Genomic DNA, 24,582 nt, shown 5'->3' with positions numbered 1-24,582 from the left:
GGTGATCGAACATGTGACATTTGCTTTGGTTCTGGTTCCTAGAGGATTAGCACCTTTGCGGTGCGATGGATTATACTGTACATATATATCTTTCGTTATTTATGGCCTTGTTTACTTTCACCGTAAAATCTAAAATTTTTCAAGATTCTCCGTCACACTGAATCTTTAGACGCATGCTAAATATAAATGAAAATAAAAACTAATTATACAGTTTGGTCGGAATTTACGAGACAGAATTTTTTTAGCCTAATTAGTCTATGGTTAAACAATAATTACTACAAATAAGCAAAAGTGCTACAGTGTCATAAAATTTTTTCTTCGGACACTAAACACCGCCTCACTACATGCTGTGTTTCTTGCAACGATGGTGGCATACAGCGGACGCGCCCTGCAACAGGCTCCAGTATAGATGGCCATCGGGCTGTACCGGGCCGGCGTGTCGTGCCGTGCTGTGCCTGCCCCGGGCCGCGCCGTGCCGTCGTGCCGGTCAGGCCGTGCCATCACCGTGCCTCGTGCCGAAGGTATGGCCCAAGGCACGGCCCGCGGGCCATCGGGTCGGCCCAAAGGCACGGCGGGCTACCGGGCTAAGGTCGTGTCAGGCCACTAACAATATATTTTCTTCTTTTTTTAGAATTAGTAGGCTATATTTTTTAACAGGCCACTCAGGATGGATGGATGGGCCAACAGATCTACATTTTCTCTTTTTTTAGAATCAAAAAGCTATATTTTTTATTGGGCCATTAAGCATCGGGCCGTCGTGCCTGAGCCGTGCCACGGGCCAGGGTGGCGGTGCCTCGGGCCATGCCATGCCCGGGCCGGGCCAAAATGTCGGGCCACGGGCTGCATGGCCAACTATGGGCTCCAGGCAGGCACTAGGCTGCTCGCCTGGCTGTTGTGTCGTGCACGGCCGCACGGGTGGTCGTTGTGGGCTACTAGCGCTGTTTCATTGTTGTGAGCTTCAGATCATGCCATGTTTGCTTTCCGATTTGGATCGCGCCAGGCTTTGTGATGCCGCGTGTTGTGTGATCCAAGGACTGTGATGTCGCGTGTTGTGTGATCCAAAGGACTGTGGACCGCCCTCCTCCCAGAGTTGGGTACGTAGGGTCTGTTTGGTTCGTTGGTCTCTTGGAGCCTGGCCAGAAAACTTAGTCTGGGCAGCTTAGGCCTGGTCCTAACTAGCCAACCAATGTATGTTTGGTTGTGTGCAAACATGAAACGGGCTTTGAGGAGTTTCTGTTTGGTTGGTTGTGTTTCTAAGATAGAATCACCATATCTAAACTTAGGTAAGTTTACCCGTATAGAAGCAACTCCTCAAACACCTTCTATGCACAGCAGGCACCTCCATTGTTGCCATGGCGGTGGCTGTTGGGAGTCTAGAGAACGTGGGCTGCCATGGTGGCCGGTGATGCTCGTGCGGTGGACCTCCATGGTGGCGCGGTGGAGCTCCCATGGTGGCCGGCAGCGCTCGCGCGTCATGCCGTCCTCGATGGATCTCGCATCCATGACAGATCCAACCATGGCTACGGGCACATCCCTGCCGTGAACGCCGATGGCCGCGTGGTCGCGCGGCGCGACGACGGTCTGCTCGGTCGCACGCCCGTTTCAGCGCTGTCCACGGCCGCCACACATGCGAGTCCTCAACACATCTCCCACTACCTGGCGCACCAGCCGCGGGCGACATGGGAGGCGCTCTCCGCCGCCTTCCGTGCGGGCGCGGTGTCCCACGGCCACGTCGATGCCGTTCTCCTCTCCCTCACCAGGCACCCCAACACCTCCCCCCGAGCTCGTCGCCAAGAACGCCCTCACCTTCTTCCACTGGTCCGCACGACATGGGACCTGCACGACACGGGGCCTCCTGGCCGTCGAAGTGAGGAAGCGAGAGGAAGCTCAGCCACGATTGGACTGACGCAAGGAGGAAGGCCGTCGGAGTTGGAGCAGACACAGACTCGTCGTCGGTGACTTCGGATGAGGACCGCGTGTCAGATGGGAGGTGAGGAGAACGCCAACCGGTGCTTAGCCAAGCCTGGCTCCAGAAAAACGACCACCCCTTCCGTTTTTCTAGAGCGTGGCTAGAGGGTGGTTGGTGGCTCCATATAGCCTGGCTTCAGACTTCAAACTGGGAACCAAACAACTTGAAGGTGACTTGCTGGAGCCTGGTTGGGAGTTAGGTACCCAACCAAACAGACCCGTAATCCCTCCGTCCACAAAAGTGTTAATTTCTAGAATTATTTTTAGTCAAACTTTTTAAACTTTAATCAAATTTTTAGAAAAAAATGTTAAAATCTATGACATTAAATTAGTATCATTAGATTTATCATAGAATATATTTTTATATGATGCACATTTATGTTAAAGATGTTGTTACTCTTTTTTATAAAGTTAGTTAAATTTAAAAAAAATTGACTAACACAGATTATAGAAATTGATTCTTTCGTGGACGGACTGAGTACTACACGACTATAGTAGAGCCTGTCCACTTGTCTGGCTAAAAATATTATTTGATAATTTATTATAAGAAAAAAATACTACAGAAAAAAATATAACTTATAAATTGTTCTCTACTACGGCCTTGTTTAGTTCCTCCAAAAGCTAAATTTTTTTCAAAATTTTTCGTTACATCGAATCTTACGATATATATATGGAGTATTAAATATAAATAATAATAATAATAATAATTAATTATACAGTTTACCTATAATTTAAAAGACGAATCTTTTAAATCTAGTTAGTCTATATTTAGACAATAATTCTTATATAAAAACAAAAAATGCTACAGAAAAAAAAATTCGGCCGGCAGCTAAAAAGGCTTCTTCTGAATCCGAATCGTGGTGATGGCTGGTGGGTTTGACTTCAGGTTACGTAGTATTCGGGCCTTGTTTAGTTTACTCGAAAAATTTTGTAAAATTTTTTCAGATTTCTCGTTACATGGAATCTTTAGACGTATGTATAGAATATTAAATATAGATGAAAATAAAAATTAATGGCATAGTTTGATCGAAATTGACGAGGCGAATCTTTTGAGCCTAGTTATTAGTATATAATTGGACAATATTTATCAAATATAAACAGAAGTGCTACTATTTCTATTTTACAAAAAATTTTGGAAGTAAACAAGGCCTCGATGACCCCTCGACTTGTCGAGGCTGGGAGCTGACTAGTGGCCCCTGGATTGCCTCTGACCTTTTTGGTTTAAGGGCACTCACAATGCAGACTCTATTATGAAGTCTAAAGTTATTTATTACCTCGAACAATGTGGACTTGGAGTCTAAATAAGACTTGGAGTATTATTTTTTCTACCTCTTTCTTCAATAAATATACTGCCACATCAGCAAAATACCATAAATAATATGTAATTAATTGTCTTGGACTCTGTGATAGAGTCTTGTATTGAGAGTGCCCTAAGGGCACTCACAATGCAGACTCTATCATAGAGTCTAAAGTTATTTATTATCTCGAACAATGTGGACTTGGAGTCTAAATAAGACTTAGAGTCTTATTTTTTCTACCTCTTTCTTCAATAAATATGGTGCCACATCAGCAAAATATCATAAATAATATGTAATTAATTGTCTTGGACTCTGTGATAGAGTCTTGCATTGGGAGTGCCCTAAGGGCCCCGGCTGTCTGCGTCCTTAATTTGGCGGTCCACACGTCGGTTGGAGCCGTTCGGCGTCGCGTGCTGGCGACTACTACGCGCGGCGTGCCTGAGCGCGGCCGGACCCCGGAGCCGACCGTGGGTGGCCTCCACGACGGACGGACGGACGGATCGACGGGGGCCGCCTGAGCATATCTACCGACACGACACATCCCGTCCGTACTGGCGCGCACGTCGTCGTTGGCCAAAGCCATCGTAGAGTTGAGGTTGAGCTCACGTCGTCGCCCCCGCCCGCGCGGCGAGTGAGAAACCCCTCCCGATAAAAAGCCACATCGCCGCATTTGCCTGCCCGGCCGCTCGAGCACCAACCACCAGTCTCTCTGTTTGTGGCCTTCCGGAGCGTACGTTGTTGGCACCTACTAGTACGCTAGCGGTAGTACAATGGCGCGCATCAGGGTCATGCCGGCGCTCGCGCTGCTGGTGGTGGTGGCCGCCGCGTGCGCCGAGGCGTGGCGGCCGGACTACTACCACCCGCCGACGTTCACGGTGACGGGCAAAGTGCAGTGCCAGGACTGCACCAAGAACTGGAACGCCTACGCCTACAACGCCAGGCCCATCCCCCGTTCGTTTCCTACCCTTCCGATTCCACCCCCTTCCCTCGCTCTCTCCTCTTTCTTCTTGGCTGACAGAAAATACCTTTGGCTAATTTATTATACTGATAGATTTAGCTGATAAGCTAAAACAAAAAAAAACTAACCCATGTCCACACGACGTGTATGTGCAGGCAGCAAGGTGAGCATCACGTGCCGTGACAAGAACAGCCGGGTGGTGTACCACGGGTCGGACGACACGGACGTGCAGGGCGTGTTCAACATCGAGGTGCCCAAGACGGCGAACGTGGAGGCGTCACGGTGCCTCGTCCGCCTCGCCTCCTCGGGGGACGCGGCCTGCGCCGTATTCACCGACTTCAACCGCGGCAGGACCGGGCAGGTGCCGTCTCGCCTCACGCGTGCCTCCCCAACCAAGGAGACCTACGCCGTCGGCCCGTACTACTGCACCCTACCGCAGTGCGACGTCGAGGCCAAGGACGACGACGACGCCTGCTACTGATGAGGGACGATCCCGGCCGCACTGGGGGCCGCTCCGTCGTCGGCGTCGCCCATTTGTGCGAGCGTTTTGCGTTCACAGACATTTTTTTCTTTTTTTTTTACTTTTTCCTCTCTTTTCTTGAGTTTTTATTGTAAGTCTCTTTGGAAAGTGGATCGCTGCGTTGAAATTGCTGCTTTTGTTCATTTGTGCAACGACGATCAGCATGTCGGCTCGTTGCTACTTTTGATCCGAACGCGTGATTTTTGTTAATTATTAAACTCTGTGAACCATCATCCTGTTACCCAGGCAATGAAGTCCTACATCAATCGACAGGGTGAACCTGTTTTCTTGCCTGCTGTTGGAATGGAGTTCAACTCAGCCAAAGAGGCTAAGGATTTGGCATAAGAAAAGAAAGAAATAGCACCAACGAATTAACTACATGACAAGGCAGGACCTTTGTCTGTTCTTGTGAGGTACTCTGAAAAATAAATCTCGTTGTCTACTTGCCCTCATATTACATAGATCGTTGAATGATTGCTCCACTCTATCAGATTTACACTCATGATATGATAACTTATGGGATATTGATATACTGCTCAAGCAATGTAGTTTGCCTATAATTCATTTCTGAAAACTGGAATCTAATTTAGAGCCTCCTTTTCCTCTTCCATTTATAAATTATGAGACTGCCATTTCAAGCTCAACCTGCAAGGACAAGTTTCTGATATATATGCATGACTCTTATATACCTTGCTTGTTACAATTCAGCTAACTTGTTAACTGTACAATATGTTTTCGCACACTGAAAGATTTGTCTTGTGACCTTCAAGAACTACACAATATTTTTATAGTTTATGTTGACAGAACTTGCCTGGAAAAGTGTCAGCTTTTTCTTTTGTTATCCCATTAGTCGTTACTGCTTGTTATGTGTGCACTGAAATATGTTCGATGTTAATGCAGGGACTTCCTACCAACATCAACGCTTCATCCTGTAGGACTGGATGCAAATCTATGATCAGGACCTGCTCCAAATTAAATTCATTATACTGAACATCTATCTCCACTTCACATCAATCGATGCTTTTCTCTACGAGCCCATGTGTAGCATGAATACCCATGCTGACGCGAACCTGCTCCAAATTGAATTCATTATACTGAATTTTAATTCTTGTTATATATGATGCCATGATGGGATGCATCCATTGGTGTGGTTGTGGTGGTGTAGATGTGCTTTTTACATTAAGTTAGGGACTGTTTAGATTGAAGATGAAATTTTTTGGTTGTCACATCGGATATGTTGGAAGGATGTCGGGAGAGGTTTTTAGAAACTAATAAAAAAAATAAATTACATAACTCGTCAGGAAACTGCAAGACGAATCTATTAAGTATAATTAATCTGTCATTAGCACATGTGGGTTACTGTAGCACTTAAGGCTAATCATGGACTAATTAGGCTTAAAAGATTCGTCTCGCGATTTTCAACCAAACTGTGTAATTAGTTTATTTTTTATCTACATTTAATGTTTCATGCATGTGTCCAAAGATTCGATGGGATGGATGAAATTTTTTTAAGTGGGGAACTAAACAGGGCCTTACAATATTTTTTCATATCATTCACAACAATTACCTTTGATTTCCCAATCTCGGGTGCACTGTTGCAGTCCTGGCGGTCCTGAGTGTCTGCTGCAATCATGCTTCGCAGACGCTCATATGAGAAACAACATATTCAGGGGAGGACTTTATCATCCACAGACCATTCACCGGAGTCAACGTTGTCTCGCTAGAATATCTGTGTACAGAATTTCTCAGCAACAAGGTTCCGATGCCGAACTCCAAGTGGAAAGCATCATTATGATGTTTATGCCTCCTCCTGCTCGCAGCTCATGCTTTGTGTCTAACAATTACTGCACTGCTCTAATACTATGTTCTTTACCAGCAAAAGGCCAACAGCGAACCTTTGTGTTTAGTTTCAATTGACATTGCCAAATCTGTTACCTTCCCAACTTTTGCAGGTGCTGATGTGGCCGGTGGAAGGGGTTACTTTTTGAAGGATGAAGGCGTCCTCCTGAACCTGGCATTGATAAATTTCGGCCTAACTTTCCTGCGAAAACGTGGCTTTAAGCCAATGCAAACTCCCTTTTTCATGAGAAAGGAAACAATGAGGAAATGTGCCCAATTAGTCCAATTCGATGAGGAGCTATACAAAGTAAGGCTGCTGATCCATTCCTCACTTGCATGTGTGTCATGCTACAGCTGCATCTGTTTAGTTTCCTGATTTGTGTTTTCACTTCTCTTTCTGTGGGAAAAGCCATGTTCCTGTTCGAGTGTGTGCGCGCGCGCGTGTGTTTTTGGTTGCAGCTGCTGATGTGCTTTGGCTGCAGCAGTGTCTGCAACTACAAGCCCAGCCAGCACTGTTGAATGGGACCTTTTTTTGCTGTTGACAGAGTCTTCAAATTCTAAATTTATGCTGGAAAAATTTATCTAATTTTGATATTGCTTGGGTTCCAATATTTTGCAACATCATTACTTTGAATCACGTCTATTGGTTGCCTGTAGTTCCAAAAAAAAAGATAGATAACTATCAGTATATGAACACTTCTCATGACTATCTGGTGAATGCGATTCATATTTTAGTTGTGTTTCTGTGAGAAAAAGAATATATGCTATTACAAAGTAAATGACCATGGGAAGAATTTGCCAGGTAACAGGTGACGGGGAAGAAAAGTATCTTATAGCCACATCTGAACAGCCGATGTGTGCTTATCATCTAGGTGATCGGATCCATCCAGATGAATTGCCAATTAGGTGGGTGACCCCTTCAGTTAGTATGTCCTTAATTTATGTCCACTTTTACATTGATAGTAAATAGTTTTTCCCCATTCAGATATGCTGGTTACTCCACCTGCTTCCGAAAAGAAGCTGGTTCACATGGAAGGGACACAGCTGGCATCTTCAGAGTGCACCAGTTTGAAAAGATTGAACAATTCTGTATTACAAACCCAAATGGCAATGATTCCTGGGAAATGCTTGAAGAGATGATTAAAAATTCAGAAGATTTCTACAAGGAGGTGGGCATAATTGCTTTGTGAACAGCATCGGTATTGACAACTTGAAGTATCTTTGCTGACTTTTAAAGACATCTTTTTATATCTGTCTTGCAGATTGGGCTGCCATACCAGGTTGTTTCTATAGTCTCTGGTGCTCTTAATGATGCTGCTTCTAAGAAGTATGATTTAGAAGCTTGGTTCCCGGCATCAAACACCTACAGAGAACTAGTGTCCTGTTCAAATTGCACAGACTATCAAGCAAGAAGGCTTGGGATCACCTATGGCCAGAAGGTGATTTCATCTCATTACTCCTTACCTTTTTTTTTTCTTTTGCTCAGTGTAGATCAAATTGTCTGACCAGTTACTACCATTTCTCACCACTGATGCCTGTAGCAAGATGAGCAGTCAAATAATAGATTTGTTCATATGTTGAATTCAACTTTGACTGCCACCGAGAGGACGCTCTGCTGTATTCTGGAGAACAACCAAAAGGAGGGTGGTGTTGAAGTGCCCAAAGTGCTGCAACCATACATGGGAGGAATTGAGTTCCTTCCTTTCAAGCAACCTATGCATGGAAAACAAGCTGCTGATAAATTGAAGTCTGGATCAAAGGTGGCGTCTGTCTGTGGATCAAAGGTGTTGTCTGGCTCTGCCTTTACTTTTTGGTCGTAAGAAAACCACATTTTAATCAATAATCTTACCGTTGACCCCCTTCTGTCAGGGATATGCTACTTGAGATTGATGAGCAGTGCTGTGAATCCTTCATGCATCTTGTCAATATCTACTCTACTACTGACTATTGGGTGCGCTTCTGCAATGTGCTGTGTGTTGAGAACCATATCAACCAATCACAAGGTGGTGATAACATCCCACGGATCCATCTTAGCGCGGATTAGTGACTACTACTGACTAGGCTCAGTATTAACCATGTATATAATCCTACGGTTACTATTCATACGTGTAAATAACAGACATCTCGAAGGGACGTCAAGGCCACTGTTCGCCCGATCAGTCAATGGAATCAATACAGTTCAATCGTTCGTTCTTTGGTCTTGTTCTCTTTACATCCAAACACTGTGTCTGAATTATACTTTTTCCCATAATTTGTATGCCGCTAGACACTGGATGATTCAATAACAGTCCAGCACTGGCTCCTAGAGATTACGTCCACCAGCGATGCAGCCGAAAAACCAGCTTTGCGAGAGGCATGCGCCTGAGGGGACCACCGTATGATGCAGCCGGGACGAAGAAGCTCGAATTTCCTGGCCATCACCGTAGACACTATCAGCTGTAAGAGTGTAGGACCATCAGGATTCAGGAAGAAAAAGCAGGTAATCCGTAATCCTCAGCGCTTTTGGAGCCATGCCACAGCCGACCACGTGATTCGCTAGGCTGCTGTGTGCGTTTGCTCCGGCGGGGTGCGTTCATGCCTCATGCGTTGAGTTTTGGGTCCTTTTTTTTTAATCCTGTTAACGTCAAGCTCACGGAGTGCTAGATTCCTAAAATATAATATTCTACTTTAGTCTAAATTTCTAAAGTCATAATTTTTATATAAGTTTAGTATAAAAATATATCAAAATAATTCATCTAATAAGCTTATTTACAAATATTATTTTATTATATTTCTAATTAGTGGTACAGAGAGGGTATTCTCACTCCCTGTGCCTTGCACTGAGAAACAGTCTGTAAGAATTAAATGTTATAAATATTTTATTATATATATTTAGTTAAGTTTACAATGTAAGAATGCACTCTATGTACCGCTAAGGCTAATCGCAGCGCAAGGTTTCATCTCACTGTTTCTAAGGTGCTATAGTATTAGTGGTTGTGATTGAAACAAGCTTTCTCAATGCATATTTTTATTTGACTATTTTATAGACTAGTTGTAACATTTATTTCTTACAGAATGTTAGGATCAGTTGTGCCATATGAACTATATAGCTATCTTGTTTTTTTTTCTAAGAACTAAGAATATCACAATTTCAATCCTCAATCCTTATCCAAACAAAATAAACAAATACAAAAGAATCAAGGAAAGATGACTGGATCAGGTCCCGCGAAAAGGGTGTCCTGTTAGGGTCTCTCTACGACTCGACCGAAGTTTAGATGAATCAAATCAATCTCTCTTGCGATGACCACGACACCGGGCATAGCTCATAGCTGGCAGTGCGCTGGAGGAACTCTGCGGTGGTGGCGCAGGCACTTGCTGTTGCACCTCGCACTCTTTCCGCTGCGGCCGGACTGCCGGAGCCATATCCATCCGGAGACCGAAGAGATGGCCGGAGGGAAGGGAAGCAGGGGAGGCCACTGAGATTTGACGACTGCTTCACGGAAGGGGAAAGGAAGACATCGGCGGTGGCGCAAGTGAGGAGGTCATCATCGGACATGGGCGCTTTCACTTACGATTGCAAACGGCGCGGGCCGCGCCATCAGCCTGCTGGGCCAGATCGTGCCGCGAGCAAAAATCAGCCCGCACAGCAGCCCACCTATGCGAAGCAGGTTTCAGTAGCGGACACACTAAGCCCAACGGCGCCGCTCCAACCCGTCAGACTCGCGAGTCGCGAGCGAGTCCCCTGTCGCGATGACGCAAGCGCCGCCGCCGCCGCCGCCACAGGCGACACAACCGCCGCCGTCGCAACCTCCATGGACGGCTCTTCAACTGCCGCAGCCATCGCCACGGAGGACTCCGCCATCAGCCCCTGCTACGGCCACCCTGCACCCCGGCATCGTTGGGCCCTTCCCTGGCAATGAGCAGCCACCAGGTATGCGGTGCCCAGCCCCTCTCCATCCTGCCCTCAGACAACGCCGCGTGCTGCGGACGTGCGTGCTCGCCCGACGCTGGCACCCAAGTTCTGCGTCGTGGATCTCTCTCAGGTTGCCCGGCGTTGCAGGATCTGGACCTTGCACGCTGCAGGGATCCGTGTTAATTGCATAGAATCTTGTGTATTGTCCCAGTCATCGTGACATCTAGGCATGGATGGATGCGAGATTTCGATAGCAAGATTCTCCATAGTTTATTTCCTACTTGAAATTTTCTCTTTCTTCATAGTTCAGGATGAGTTCGGTTTATGATATATGATTGTTCAGGACAAGGGACCTAGATTTTTGTGGTGTTAGATTTTTTGTTTGTCAGTAGGTTAGGATTAGTGCTAATTAGCACAATTTTTTTTAATATTAATTTTCTACATAGTGTATGGAAGGACAAAAATATATTTTAGACAAGTCAAAATTTTCTAAATTGGACAATCTTCATACAGTACAGTACAAAATGCTAATGAGCATCTCTTCTTGCAAAATGCTAATGAGTGTCTCTTCTTGTAGGCCCTTACTCTGGAAAATTTTTTAGCTTTGGCTTTGAGGCTCCTCTTGCTGCTACTGTTCCCAGTTCATCACAAGTCGACGAGCTAGTTGCAGATGCAATAGAACCAGCAACTGGTGGCAATACTAACACCACTACATTGAGAAAAAAGGTATTGTTGTGTTATGTAATAGCTATTTGTGTTCTCTGATTTTCAGTCCTGTAATAGTTATTTGTGTTCTATAGTTCATATTTTTTCTATGTGATGCAGAAAGTTTCCTCATCATCAACTAAGCAGAAGGAATCTAGAGTGAAGCAGCAAAAAGAACAACCGGCAAAACGGTTGAAATCACCAGCAGCAACAATGTCGCCACTCATTCCAGCAAGATCAACAGGGATAAGGATGATGCTATCATCCCCAAGGGTATCCCCAAGGCTGATGTCTCCATCTACGACATTAGCAAACTCCCGGATACATCCCCCAACATCTACTTTGGATAAAAAAAGAAACAACCTTAATCATGGTAAGTGCCGATGTACTCTTTTGGTATTGCTTTTTATGCTTCTAACTAGTGTTTTTATTACTGTTGCATCTGCTATAGTTAGTGTTATCTAATAATATGTTTTTCATGCTGACCACTAGGATCTCCACATCTGATTAAAAGGCGCAAACTTACATCAGAGATATGGGAAGATTTTGAGGCAATATATGATGGTGTAAATGTGGCTCAAGCTCAGTGCTTACACTGCCATAAGTTATTCAAGGTAAACCGTGATGTTGGTACAAGTGCTTGCCTTAGACATATGCGTAATTGTGAGGGTAAAACTAGAATGAATCAGATGTTGGATCAAATGAATTCTGGAAACCTGCCTTTGCCTGAAGATTGGAAATTTGATCCAGAAATATCCCGACAAGAATTGGTGAAGTTGATTGTTGTGCATTCATTACCTTTTAGCCTTGTTGAGTATCCAAAGTTTAGATCCTTTGTGTCTAGTTTGAATCCATGGTTTCAGCATGTTTCTAGAACCACAATCAAGGAAAATTGTGTGAACACATATGAGTATGGGAAGGAAAAGCTACAGAGTCTTTTGAACACAATATCTTCTAGAGTTTCTTTAACTGCAGACCTCTGGACCTCCAAGCAGACATTAGGGTATTTATGTGTCACTTGCCATTTCATCACTGATAGTTGGATAATCCGCAAAAAAATCATCAAGTTTGCCCTCATAGATACACCGCATGATGGTATTAACATTTTTAAAGCAATGCTAAAGACTTTGAATGAGTGGAATATAGAACATAAAGTCTTTTCAATCACATTAGACAATGCTTCAAATAATGACTCCTTTGTGAAGTGTTTGAAAGAAAACCTAGTAGCCAAGCGTATGCTTCTAAGTCAAGGAAACTTTTTTCATTGCCGGTGTGCTGCCCATGTCTTGAATCTGATAGTACAAGAGGGTTTGAAAGAAATGAGTGATGCTATAAAAAATATCAGAGATAGTGTCAAGTATGTGAAAAGCTCTCAAGCACGTAAACAAAGATTTGAAAAGATAATTACAGAGGTAGGGATATCTAGTAAGAAAAAGCCACCTCTAGATGTTGTCACTCGATGGAACTCAACGTACCACATGCTTAATTGTGCTGATGAGTATAAGAGAGCTTTTGAAGCGTTGACCCAAGAGGACACTCAATATACACATCAGCCACTAATTGAGGAATGGAGTATGGCAAAAAAGCTCTGCAAAATTCTGGAGAAATTCTCTGATGCTACTGAAAAACTATCAGGTTACAAGTACCCAACATCAAGTATTTATTTCCATCAACTTTGGGAGATAAAATTGTTGCTGGAAGAAGAGTTATCAAACGAAGATGTTATGGTTCGCATTATGGTACATGAGATGAGGAAGAAACTCCAAAAATACTGGGATCTCTCATTTTTGCAAATCTGTTTGCCAGTTGTTTTGGATCCTAGATTTAAGTTAGGCTTCCTAAAGTTCCGTCTTAGGCAAGGTTTTGAAGATTATTCATCATCCACCTACTTCCCCCAAGTACAAGAGGCATTCAAAAATCTGTATGATGAATATTTCTTGCAATGGGGTCACTTGGTCCCTGAGTATGCAAAGCCAGTAGCTGAAGATAAGCCAAATTTTGGCAAAAGTAATCCATGGGCAGATTGGGGCCAACATCAGAACTTAATTCAGAGAAAAAGAGTGAGTGAACTTGACAAGTATTTGGAAGAGGAAACAGTCCCTATAGATATAGAATTTGACATTCTACAGTACTGGAAAATGTCCTCTGCCACGTATCCGATACTTGCACGTATGGCAAGAGATATATTGGCCATTCCTGCATCTACAGTGGCATCAGAGTCAGCCTTTTCTGGTGGAGAAAAGATTATAAATGAGTATAGAAGCAGACTGTCTAGTGATACTGTAGAAGCACTTGTGTGTCTTCAAGACTGGCTTCGAGGTAGATTACATATTCTTTTGTGTCCTAACATGTTTATTATAATATAGTTGAATAACTTTTGTGTCGTAACATGTCTACTATAATTTGTTTTGATTGTTTTAGATCCTAGTACCCATGATGACATAGCTGGATGTATTATGGGAGATGAAGATGATGATGAGATCTAACTTAGGTATAAATTTGCGGATGTATTTGCTTTATGAGATGAACTTGTTTTTCTCAAGTGAAAGTTTTACTTGAGGAGCGTGTCGTGTGTGTGGAGTTGTCACAGGTCGATGGGAGTATGGGGCGAAAAGAAAGTTGCGGTTTCGTTTGTTTCCGAATACGTGGGAAACAATGCTGATCCTCATATAAAACTATATTTTTTGCTGATATATCACTTTATTTAATAATTTCTTATAAATCTCCCGCGACATTTCCAGTGAAACTAGCCTAGGAGACAAGAGCAGTTCGCTTTGCTGCGTAGCCAAGTTTGGCATCTCCCCACTACTCGTTTCCGTCTCGGGCGCAAAGACACCATAGGTGCGTAGTAGCTCCGTAGCCATGGCGCCCTCTGTCTTCGTATAGAACAAAGAAAGATACGTCGTGGCCTACGTATCCTACGGGTATCCAATATCGTTTGAGCTCCGGTATTCTTGCTCGGGCTCGCCTCGCAACAGATCCATCTGCTATCTCCCTCTCCCCTCCTCGCCCGCGCCACCTGACCTGACAGACTCGGAGACTCCCGCAGCTCGCATCGGGACGGGACGCGTCCCACTCTCCCATGTAACAGCAGCTAGTCAGCACCAACGAGCAGCTCCTCACCCTCACTGGCCAGGCCCGACCAACTCACCCTTCGCCGCCCCGATCGCCGCCGCCGCCGCCGCCGTGGGGTTGCATTCCAATGTGGCGGCGCGGGGCGCACGCCGACGCCGCGCACCATCTCCCCACCGCGGGCCCGGGCGCGTCCTCCTCCTCCTCCTCCGCCACCGCCGCCGCGGCGCGGAGACGGCGGCGCCCGGGGCTGCCGTGCCGCCCGAGCCACCTCTTCTTCGCGCTCCTCGTGGCGCTCTTCACCGCCTCCCTGCTAGTGGTCTGGCAGCTGCTCCCCATCGGCGACGGCGGCGCGGCGGAGGGGGAGGGGGAGGACGGGGAGGCGCCGCCGCTGTCGCGCCTCGAGGGAGGCCAAGCCGGGGCGATGCGGTTCTCGTCCTCCAGCCTAGTGCTGCGCGCGTTCGACGGCGAGAGCCGGCTCGAGGCCGCGAGATCCGAGCGGCGGCGGTGGGCCATCCTCGCGCCCGTCAGGGTAGCGCTCGTGAGTGCTCCACTACTTACACCTGCGCATTTTCCCAAACCCTGATAGAATCACTCGTCACCTACCTCCTACCATTTCGCTGCAGTGGCTGTGAATTTCGGTACCATTGGAAGATGTCTATAGTTTTTTAATGGTCTGATAGAGATCGCCTTGGATTTACTAATGAAATGCTGTACTGGTCAGAGTGTAGTATTAGATTAGATGGAGGAACAGACATGCTTACCTAGATATATGCATGTCATGTATTGTATTGTTTGCGTGTTTTTCTGTTTCTTTATTAGTTTGGTCTAACACATTTTTTTTTCATTTTTAATGCTAAACTGCATTTCATGGAGAGTTGACTTTGGCTCCGGTTGTTTCAGGCAGTTGGAAATATGAACATAGATGCACAATCTCTGATGCTTGCAACTGTTGCCAAAAGTCTTGTGAGTCTGGGCTACGAAGTTGAGGTGAGTTTCCATGCAACAATATTTTCTACAGATTGCAAAATGTGTCTTCTAGTTTGGTGGGTACGCCATTGGGTCGTGACCTTGGGTTTGTGAAACTTGTTTGGAACATGTAGCCCTTTGGTGGCCATTCTTGATTTTTCGATGTTGAGAATACTTCATACCCCATGCCACTCATGGTGTTGCTATGGATTAGGTTTTAGCGTTTACAGATGGGAAAGCTCGTGATATTTGGGAAAATATTTGCCCTGTAAATATTGTGAACGTTGGGACTTTGAAATCTGTCGACTGGTCAAAGTGAGTTGCTAATACTTTAAGATTGGAATGTTTTCACTGCTATTATTATGTCATGTCTTATTTATCTATTACACTTCTATCCTCTGTTCCTAACTTCGCAGGTACAATGCTGTGCTATTAAGCTCTCTCGAAGGGAAAAGGGTTGTTTCAATGTGAGCATTCTGCTGCTACATGTCTTATGCTCCAGGGTTGGCATGTAATAAAACACAATTTGCTAAAACTATTAGAATTCCTATTGGGCAGAAAAAAAGGAACAGCTGATGTAGTCATGTTGTTTTTGTGAAATTATTTATTCCATTAAATGACTTGTCATTTTGTTCATGTAATATTCAATTCTTGGAATTACCCTTTTTCTGTAGCATTTCTTTGTTTGGCACTTAGCACATTCATATTGTCTTCAGTCTTATGCAGGAACCGTTCCGGCTTCTACCAGTGGTTTGGCTTATACATGAAGACACTCTTGGACAGCGTCTTAGAAATTATGCAGAGTTACATGATTCCATTCCAAATATCATTGAAGATTGGAGGGCTCATTTTAATGCATGCGCTTATGTTGTTTTTCCAGATAGCTACCTTCCTGTATGTACCATCCTCAACTCAATACTGTTGAATAATTGCTGAAATTGAATTTGTGTCTGACCTTTAGCTATCTGATTTCAGTTCTTGTACTCGCCTCTTGATTCTGGAAACTTTTTGGTGATTTCTGGTTCTCCAGTTGATATCTGGGCTGCTAAAAGATTTGGCTCATCACATTCTGAAGAAACTATAAGAAAGCAACATGGGATTGGAAAAGATGATGTCGTTATTTTGGTCATTGGAAGCTACTTGTTCTTTGATGATTTACCATGGGATTATGTCACAGTCATGCGTGCATCAGCTCCACAAATTTTGGATATAGCAAAAACTAAAAAACTGAAAGTGCAGTTTATTTTTTTCTGTGGAAATGGCTCTGATGCCTACAACTCTGCTTTCCAGGTAATGAATATTCCACAAATTAGACAGTGACCTTTGGAAGAAATACCTTGCTATTGAAACTTCCAAGAAATACCATTTCTTCCTCAGTGATGGTTTTTTTGTCATCTGCTTAAGCTGGTTTTCTGAGCCAATATTGTTACCATATTGTGCCCATGGAAGCATCCTTTTAAAGTCAAAATTAACTGGTAGAACTTGACCAGACCTTCTTATTTTTGCTTTTCTACTTCACAATTTTTTGGCATTTAAAGTAACTATATGCATCGCATTTGTGAACTTCACTAAAGCAAGATCTTGGATTTCTTAAGCCTTCAAGCTTGTATTTTTAGTTGGACATGCTTTTTAGCTGGCTAACCTATTTATCTCTAATGACTATCCATCCTCTAGTTAGTTACTTGGGTACTTTGCGCTAACCTCATATGGTTTTTTTCTTCAAACGATGCAGAAAGCTTGTACCAAGGAGTAAACACACATATAAACACCTTTCTTGTCCTCCCTCCCTCTCTCTCTCTACTGTTCTTTTCTTCAAAAACATTTTAGAATGGGCACTTGCACGTCTGTTTAGTAATTCATTGTTTGTTTACAAGGTCACGTGCTAATATCATCCTAATTTTCTGTTGTACAGGAACTTACCTCGCACATGGGTTTACCTGATGTCTCCATAAAGCAATTTTCCATGACTCATGATATTAGAAACCTGTTAATGTTTGTGGATGTTGTTCTCTATGGATCTTTAAGACAAGAGCCTGGCTTCCCTCCTTTGTTATTGCGGTCCATGTCCTCTGAAACTCCAGTTGTTGCACCAAATCTTACTGTTATAACAAAATATGTATGCCCCTCGATCGTTCATAATATGCTACTCACCTGTAAATCTTTACCACTGCTTTTGACAATGTGTTGTTCCAGGTCAGTGATGGTGTCCATGGCTTCCTTTTCGATTCTGCCGACCCAAGCACGATTTCTTCAGCTTTCATACAAATTTTAGGAGAAAAAAAGCTTTTGGATACTGCCTATTCTGTTGCTCTGGAAGGGAAGCTACTTTCCAAGAACATGTTAGCACATGATTGTATTAAAGCTCATGTTAAGCTTCTTGAAAGTGTTATTCATTTTCCTTCATATGCAAAATTGCCATCTTCTGTTTCTAAAGTTCAAGAACGAACATGGCTGTGGGATCCTTTTGAGATGAAAGTTGTACTAGAAAATAATTTGTTGGAAGATGAAAGCCATATCAGCACAAAGGCTGTTGATATTCTTAGAGAATTCCCTCAAAGTACCCAAACAACTTATGCTGATACCAATGATACTTCATATGATTACCCTCGTTTGTCCGATTGGTATGACTTAAGTGAAATTGAAATCTTTGAAGACATTGAGAGGAGAGAAATGGAGGAGGCAAGTCCCCCTCCCCCCCCCCCCCCCTTTTTTTTTGGCATGATCTATCCTATCTTGTCCAATGAGACTAATTGTTTTCTAAATTGGCAAACTAAATCAAGTATGCTGTTTTGCAATGTAGATTGATGAAAGAGTGGAAAGACCTTTGTTATCATGGGATGAAGTGTACAAAAACGCTCGTAAATCAGAAAGGCTAAAGCCAGAAGGAAATGAACGTGACGAAGGTGAACTAGAAAGGACTGGGCAACCTGTGTGTATATATGAGATCTATAGTGGAGAGGGGGCATGGCCATTTTTACACCATGGGTCTTTGTATCGTGGTGTTACACTTGTAAGTCTTGGTAAATTTACTTCACTGCATGTCTTACCCAGAAGCTCATATCATTTCCCACTTTCCATGAGGTGCTCAATAATATTATGTTACTTAGTTTGCATCATCTTTACCACTATATATAAAATTTGAGATAATTACACTATGTACTGGGGAAGCATCGACCCAGTTCAGTCTGTCTGCATTGTTGAGCATATACTGGTGTCTCTATGGATATTTCATTGTCGCCATCACCATGATCCAGCCTGAGTTTTGTTTGAACTGATACACTGAATGATCGATAGTTAGTAGCATTTTTCCGTTTATTAATACATATAGGAATATCCTCCGCAGCAGTTAAGTTCTGAGTCAATGTATGTTGGTGCACATGTTCATTCAAAGCTTATGCCTATTTTTGCATATTATCTCAAGTCAAAAGTTGGAAGGCGACCGAGATCAGATGATGTTGATGCCGTTACCAGGCTTTCAGTTCTAGACAACCCATACTATCGAGATCTTCTTTGTGAATTTGGTGCTATGTTTGCCATTGCGAACAGAGTTGATAATGTACATAAGTTACCATGGATAGGTTTCCAGTCATGGCGGGCTGCTGGAAGAAAGGTACCAGTTTTTCCTTTTTCATAGAACTTTATGCCTGTTTTGGACTTTTGGCCATATTGGTCATACCAGCTTTCTTATACTAAAGTTTTTCTCTTTTGAGAAAAAGGACATGGTACATGTCACCCACTTCAAACCTGTCACACTGACTTCCCAAGCCGTTACTTGATATTGTTACAAACTCAACTAGATTATAATATTGAGGCCCAATGGGGATTATGTATAGAGTACATGAGGGACACAGGAGGGAAACCCTAGACTAGGAGATTACACTAATACCCTTGACTATTATACCTTAACACCCCCTCTCAAATGCAACGTGAATGCAATGGCGTTGCATTTGGAGAGTTGGCACTATGCACTAGACTTGAAAAATAAAAGAGACGGATTACATCCAAAAACCAAAGTAGAAGATGCCGTCTAAGCGTGCAACTCTTGAACAATGTCGATGTAGAAAATGATCTATATGAACCTTGCTTTGGAGACTTTGAACTTGACGAGAATAGAGAGATGTGTCACAATTAAAACCAGATGTCTGTTCTTGACAGTTCCTAGATCTTTGTCAGGTTTAGATCAAACCAATCCATCTAGAGTCCTGCTATGCTCTTCTGATCATATCAACTACTCGTCCTGCAACCAAGTTACTCCAGAATCATATAGCAAATCTTGTCAGCAAATCTTCTGATCATATCAACTACTCCAGAATCATATATACAAAACCAGATCATATAGCAAAACTACCCTAAAAACTAATAAGATGTTATTTGCACCATATAATGGTTGATGTGTGAAGGGCAATTTGGATGATCAGGCTCAAAATTGTTTTTATGAGACTAGATTAGGATATACATCTTTTGAAACGGAATTTGAACTATAATTCTTGTTTGCTGCATGTGTTTGGTAATAATTTACTTTGTGCTATAGCATATTGCTGCATTCTAAACTGAGAACATCTCAAATCTCAAAACATTCAGTATTTCCGTTTATCTTGGTGTGGATTATCAATTCTAAAAATTGATTTATATATCTGTAATTATGTTGACCTGTTAGGCTAGCACATGATGTAACAGTGAGAATACAAAATGGGATACTACTGTTGGCTTATATATGTCGGAAAGTCTACATAACCCCCCAAACTATCTAGGGTGGACTACTTCACTCCCCGAACTATGAAACCGGATATTCTACCCCCTAAACTTTCAAAACTGGTCAAATAACCCCCTCGAGTGGTTTTGAATGGTGGTTTTGTCTTTTTCTTTTTTATTTATTTTTGTTAAATCTTTGAAAAATCATAAAAAATCATAAAATGAAAATTTTAATTTTGTTGGACTCCTGATGAGTTTATCTACACAATGAATATATAATATGGTATACTTTAGTACAAAATTTTTGTTGTAGCTTTAAATCTATGTTTTTCTGTAATTAATTTGAATAATTCATATATGCAGTTCCTGTGGTCCAATTGTGGTAAAATTTTTATGGTGGGCTCATTATTGTATGCCTGAACTGTGGTAAAAATTTCATACTCATTGGATCATGTATAACTTAGTTATAAATAAAGCATAGATTTAACAAGAATAAAGCTAAATAAATTGATAACTAAGTTATACGTGATTCACTGGGTATGAAACTTTTACCATAGTTCAAGCATACAATAATGAGCCCACCATAAAAATTTCACCATAATTGGATCATAGGGACTGCATATATTAATTATTCGATTTAATTATAGAAAAATATAGATTTAAAGCTACAACAAAAAATTTATACTAAAGTATACCATATTATATATTCACTGTGTAGATCTACTCATCAGAAGTCTAACAAAATTAAAATTTACATTTTATGATTTTTCTATGATTTATTATAATTTTTCAAAGATTTAGCGGAAATAAATAAAAAAGAAAAAGACAAAACCACCATCCAAAACCACTCTAGGGGGTTATTTGACCGGTTTTGAAAGTTCAGGGGGTAGAATATCCGGTTTTATAGTTCGGGAGGTGAAGTAGTCCACCCTTGATAGTTTGGGGGGTTATGTAGACTTTTTCCAAAACATGTTTACATTTTCCTCCGTGTATTGGATCTGCTGAGCCTTGAAATAATGAGGTTGTTTTTTGTTGAGAATGATATGAATATGTGTCATCTTCATATCCTCTTATCAGGTATCCTTGTCTGAAAGTGCTGAAAAAACCTTAGAGGAAATTACGTCTGGAGAAAGTAACGAGGATGTCGTATACTACTGGTCACCAATGGATATGGACCAAACTTCTGACTTTTGGTTGACGTGTGATTCTCTAAATGCTGGCAATTGCAGGTGCTTTTCGAATGCCCCAGCATGTTCCTTTTTATTTTTCTGTTTTCTTCCTTAAACTATGTTTCTAGTAAACAGGCTACTAGGACAACTCAACCACTGTCACACACATGGTCTGGACCTTTTCAATAACTCCTTGCTGTACTTTGTGTAACTCATATTGTGCACTGCACGAGGTCACTATTCCATCTTAATTGTTTGGAACATTATCTTCAACAGTGTTTTCTTGTCACAGATCTCTTTTTGAAGATGCATTTAGGACTATGTATGGATTGCCAGAGAATGTCATGGCCCTTCCACCAATGCCCAGTGATGGCGATCATTGGTCTACTCTTCATAGCTGGGTCATGCCCACCCCATCATTTTTGAAATTCATCATGTTCTCAAGGTACTTCTGATCTCTCACTTTTTGCTTATTATTTCTAAGAGGCAAGTCACTTATGTGTTCATTCATAACATTGGTTTGGGTTGTATTTTGCAGAATATTTGTCGATTCCCTTCATAGCTTGAATGTGAATAGTACTGAGCCAACCTCTTGCTTCCTTGGGGCATCAGAACCTGAGGTGACCATATCTTTTCATTTTTCTTTTGACAATTGTTGATATATTTTGGTGCAAATGTCAACTAAACTTGATACTCCTATTTTATCTCAGAGAAGGCACTGCTATTGTCGAATCCTTGAAGTCCTTGTAAATGTCTGGGCTTATCACAGTGGAAGGAAGATGGTGTACCTTAACCCTTTCACTGGGGATACCAGAGAGCAGCATCTGCTTGATAAAAGAAATAGGATGTGGGTAAAGTTCTTCGATTTCACCCTTCTGAAGAGCATGGATGAGGATCTGGCAGAAGAAGCTGATGATGGCATGCATCCTGGAAATGATCAATGGCTGTGGCCATTAACTGGTCAGGTGTTCTGGCCTGGCATTGCTGACCGGGAAAGGGAGGAGAAATATATTAAAAAGCTAGACAAAAAGCTCAAGAACAAGGTGAAATTACTTGAAAGGCAGAAGTCTGGTTACAAGCAGAAGCCCTTGGGACAATGACCATGACTGAAGCTAACAATTCAAGATTTTTCCGAACCACGTTGGGTGCCAGTGCTCTTGCATTCTGTTTTCTGATTGCAGCAGTTCAACATGTTTACATGGAAGAATAGTTGGAGCACAAAAAGGCACCGTTGTTGTGAATACGGATTCTTTTTACGCCTCCTTGATCTCCCTCTTCGAAGGAGATTGGTGAAGCTGGAGGATATTGTCAGGATGGGGAAGCACCACTTTTTCCTGTTCATATAGACAGGTCTTATAATTCTCCATATAGTTGAAACTGATTCTTTTCTTTACTTGTCTTCCCCACCTGCCATGAAAGGGCAGCTGGATGAGGAGCAAAATTTTGGTAGGATCATACTAACCATCGTTGTACATGTAAAGAGGCACCGCCACGGAAGTAATAATCATGTTTCATGAGATGTCATGTTGATTGACTCCGCGGGTCTTCACTACTGTTGCTGTCATGTGGTTTCAAGTCCTTCCTGCTGCTCTCGATGCCTTGCGTAGGCGAGCGGAGCCGCGCAGGCAGTTGAAATACCGGAATTGGGGAGTAGTGGAGGTACTATCAAAGGAGTCTTTAATTTGGGTGGCTCGTAGGCCTGGATAAAAAGCTCGTGATGGTTTGGCTCCCTCGACTCAGGCCTTGTTTAGTTCCAAAATTTTTTGCAAAATCGACACTGTAGCACTTTCGTTTGTATTTGACAAAAATTATCCAATCATGGACTAACTAGGCTTAAAAGATTCGTCTCGTCAATTTCGACCAAACTGTGCAATTAGTTTTTATTTTCATCTATATTTAATACTCCATGCATGTGTCTAAAGATTCGATATGACGGGGAATCTGAAAAATTTTGCAAAATTTTTTGGGAACCAAACAAGGCCTTCATTAAAAAAAAAGGGAAAAAGTCTACTTTAGGTCCCTTAACTTTCGCGAAAGTCTGATTTTCATCCTTAAACTCTAAAACCGGATAAAATACATCCCTCAACTTTTAAACCGTGCACATTACATCCTTGACCTGGTTTTGAAAGCGGTTTTACCTTTTTCTTTTTATTTATGTTGGCTAAATTTTTTTGAAAAAACACAGTAAATCACATAAAAATCATAAAATAGAAAACTCAATTTTGTTAGACTTCAGATCAGTAGATCTACACACTGAATATATAATATAGTATGTTCTAGTACAAATTTTTTTATGCATCTTTAGATCTATGTTTTTCTGTAATTAATTAGACTAATTATAGCTACATTTTCTATGGTCTAATTGTGATGAAATTTATATGGTGAGCTAATTATTCTATGTTTGAGTTATAGTAAAAATTTTATACTCATTGAATCATGTATTACTTAGTTATAGATTTATTTAGGTTTATGCTTGTTAAATTATAATAAATCTATAACTAAGTTATACATGATCTAATGAGTATGAATTTTTTACCATAGTTTAAACATATAATAATTAGTCTAACATAAAAAATTCACCACAATTGAACCATACAAACTATAGCTATAAATTATTCTAATTAATTATAGAAAAAACAGTTCTAAAGCTACAATAAAAATTTTGTACTAAAGCATACTATATTATATATTCACTATGTAGATCTACTTATCTGGAGTCCAACAAAATCAGATTTATTATTTTATAAATTTTATATGATTTACTATAATTTTACAAATATTCAGCCAAAATAAATAAAAATGAAAAAAACAAAACTGCCTTCAAAACCGCTCATAACCATGTCAGGGACGTAATATGCATGGTTTCAAAAATTGAGGGATGTATTTTACCCGGTTTTAAAGTTCAGGGATGAAAAACAGACTTTTGCGAAAGTTGAGGGACCTAAAGTGGACTTCTTCCAAAAAAAAAAGAGTACACTCCCACCGACGAGGCATCCAAGGTGGCAAACCCATAAATAGGCTTTTTTTTTTGGACTGATTTATGGCTAACCCATAAAAAATTAGCCTATTTGCAGGTTTACGGTAACTTGCTTTGCATCTGTACCACCCACTCATCGGGCCATAAAAGAGTGTCATTTTCACTTTCTCAGAAATCATATTTATAAGAAATTATTAATATGTTTATGGTGCATAATGCTCCTATGTCCCTAATAAAAAGATACAATTCTCAATGAGTCAAATAGTTTGAAATTTGACCAAAGTTATAAAAAAATACTAATATTTGATAAATAAATATTAATATTTTCATAATAAATCTAGTTAGAGACATCACTATATTTTTTACCACATTTAAGCCTAGTTTGACTAATAAATCTCATAGTTGCATTCGTTTTAGGATGGGGGGACTAAGTATGATGAGATTAATCAATGAATATATTTTCATGATAAATTATGTCGAGATACAATTGTTGCTAATATTTTTCTATAAATCTACTTAAATT

The 24,582-nt window shown here is 41.8% G+C and overlaps 4 protein-coding genes across 4 annotated transcripts; all 4 read left to right on the top strand.

Moving 5' to 3' along the window:
* On the top strand, positions 3,948–5,016 carry LOC8058781. The gene is made up of 2 exons (XM_002467509.2): positions 3,948–4,217; positions 4,380–5,016. The coding sequence occupies exons 1-2, from the start codon at positions 4,037–4,039 to the stop codon at positions 4,703–4,705; spliced, it is 507 nt and encodes a 168-aa protein (XP_002467554.1). The 5' UTR covers positions 3,948–4,036; the 3' UTR covers positions 4,706–5,016.
* LOC8058780 (serine--tRNA ligase, cytoplasmic) lies at positions 6,185–8,771 on the top strand. Its single transcript, XM_002467508.2, has 6 exons — positions 6,185–6,890; positions 7,386–7,489; positions 7,569–7,752; positions 7,846–8,022; positions 8,125–8,367; positions 8,453–8,771. The coding sequence occupies exons 1-6, from the start codon at positions 6,810–6,812 to the stop codon at positions 8,465–8,467; spliced, it is 804 nt and encodes a 267-aa protein (XP_002467553.2). The 5' UTR covers positions 6,185–6,809; the 3' UTR covers positions 8,468–8,771.
* LOC110431990 (zinc finger BED domain-containing protein RICESLEEPER 2-like) lies at positions 10,285–13,783 on the top strand. Its single transcript, XM_021451895.1, has 5 exons — positions 10,285–10,493; positions 11,053–11,201; positions 11,301–11,553; positions 11,673–13,499; positions 13,602–13,783. Exons 1-5 carry the CDS (start codon positions 10,313–10,315, stop codon positions 13,664–13,666), a joined length of 2,475 nt encoding a protein of 824 aa, XP_021307570.1. The 5' UTR covers positions 10,285–10,312; the 3' UTR covers positions 13,667–13,783.
* LOC8062845 lies at positions 14,034–22,616 on the top strand. Its single transcript, XM_002467506.2, has 14 exons — positions 14,034–14,793; positions 15,156–15,242; positions 15,436–15,536; positions 15,638–15,688; positions 15,938–16,115; positions 16,197–16,511; positions 17,134–17,337; positions 17,415–17,900; positions 18,022–18,231; positions 18,643–18,831; positions 20,991–21,142; positions 21,375–21,527; positions 21,621–21,702; positions 21,793–22,616. The coding sequence occupies exons 1-14, from the start codon at positions 14,383–14,385 to the stop codon at positions 22,180–22,182; spliced, it is 3,009 nt and encodes a 1,002-aa protein (XP_002467551.2). The 5' UTR covers positions 14,034–14,382; the 3' UTR covers positions 22,183–22,616.

This window comes from Sorghum bicolor, chromosome 1 (genome assembly GCF_000003195.3).
Source record: "Sorghum bicolor cultivar BTx623 chromosome 1, Sorghum_bicolor_NCBIv3, whole genome shotgun sequence".
NCBI classification, from domain to species: domain Eukaryota; kingdom Viridiplantae; phylum Streptophyta; class Magnoliopsida; order Poales; family Poaceae; genus Sorghum; species Sorghum bicolor.
The sequence above is the reverse complement of the archived record's forward strand: the minus strand, read 5'-3'. Positions and strand labels throughout refer to the sequence as shown.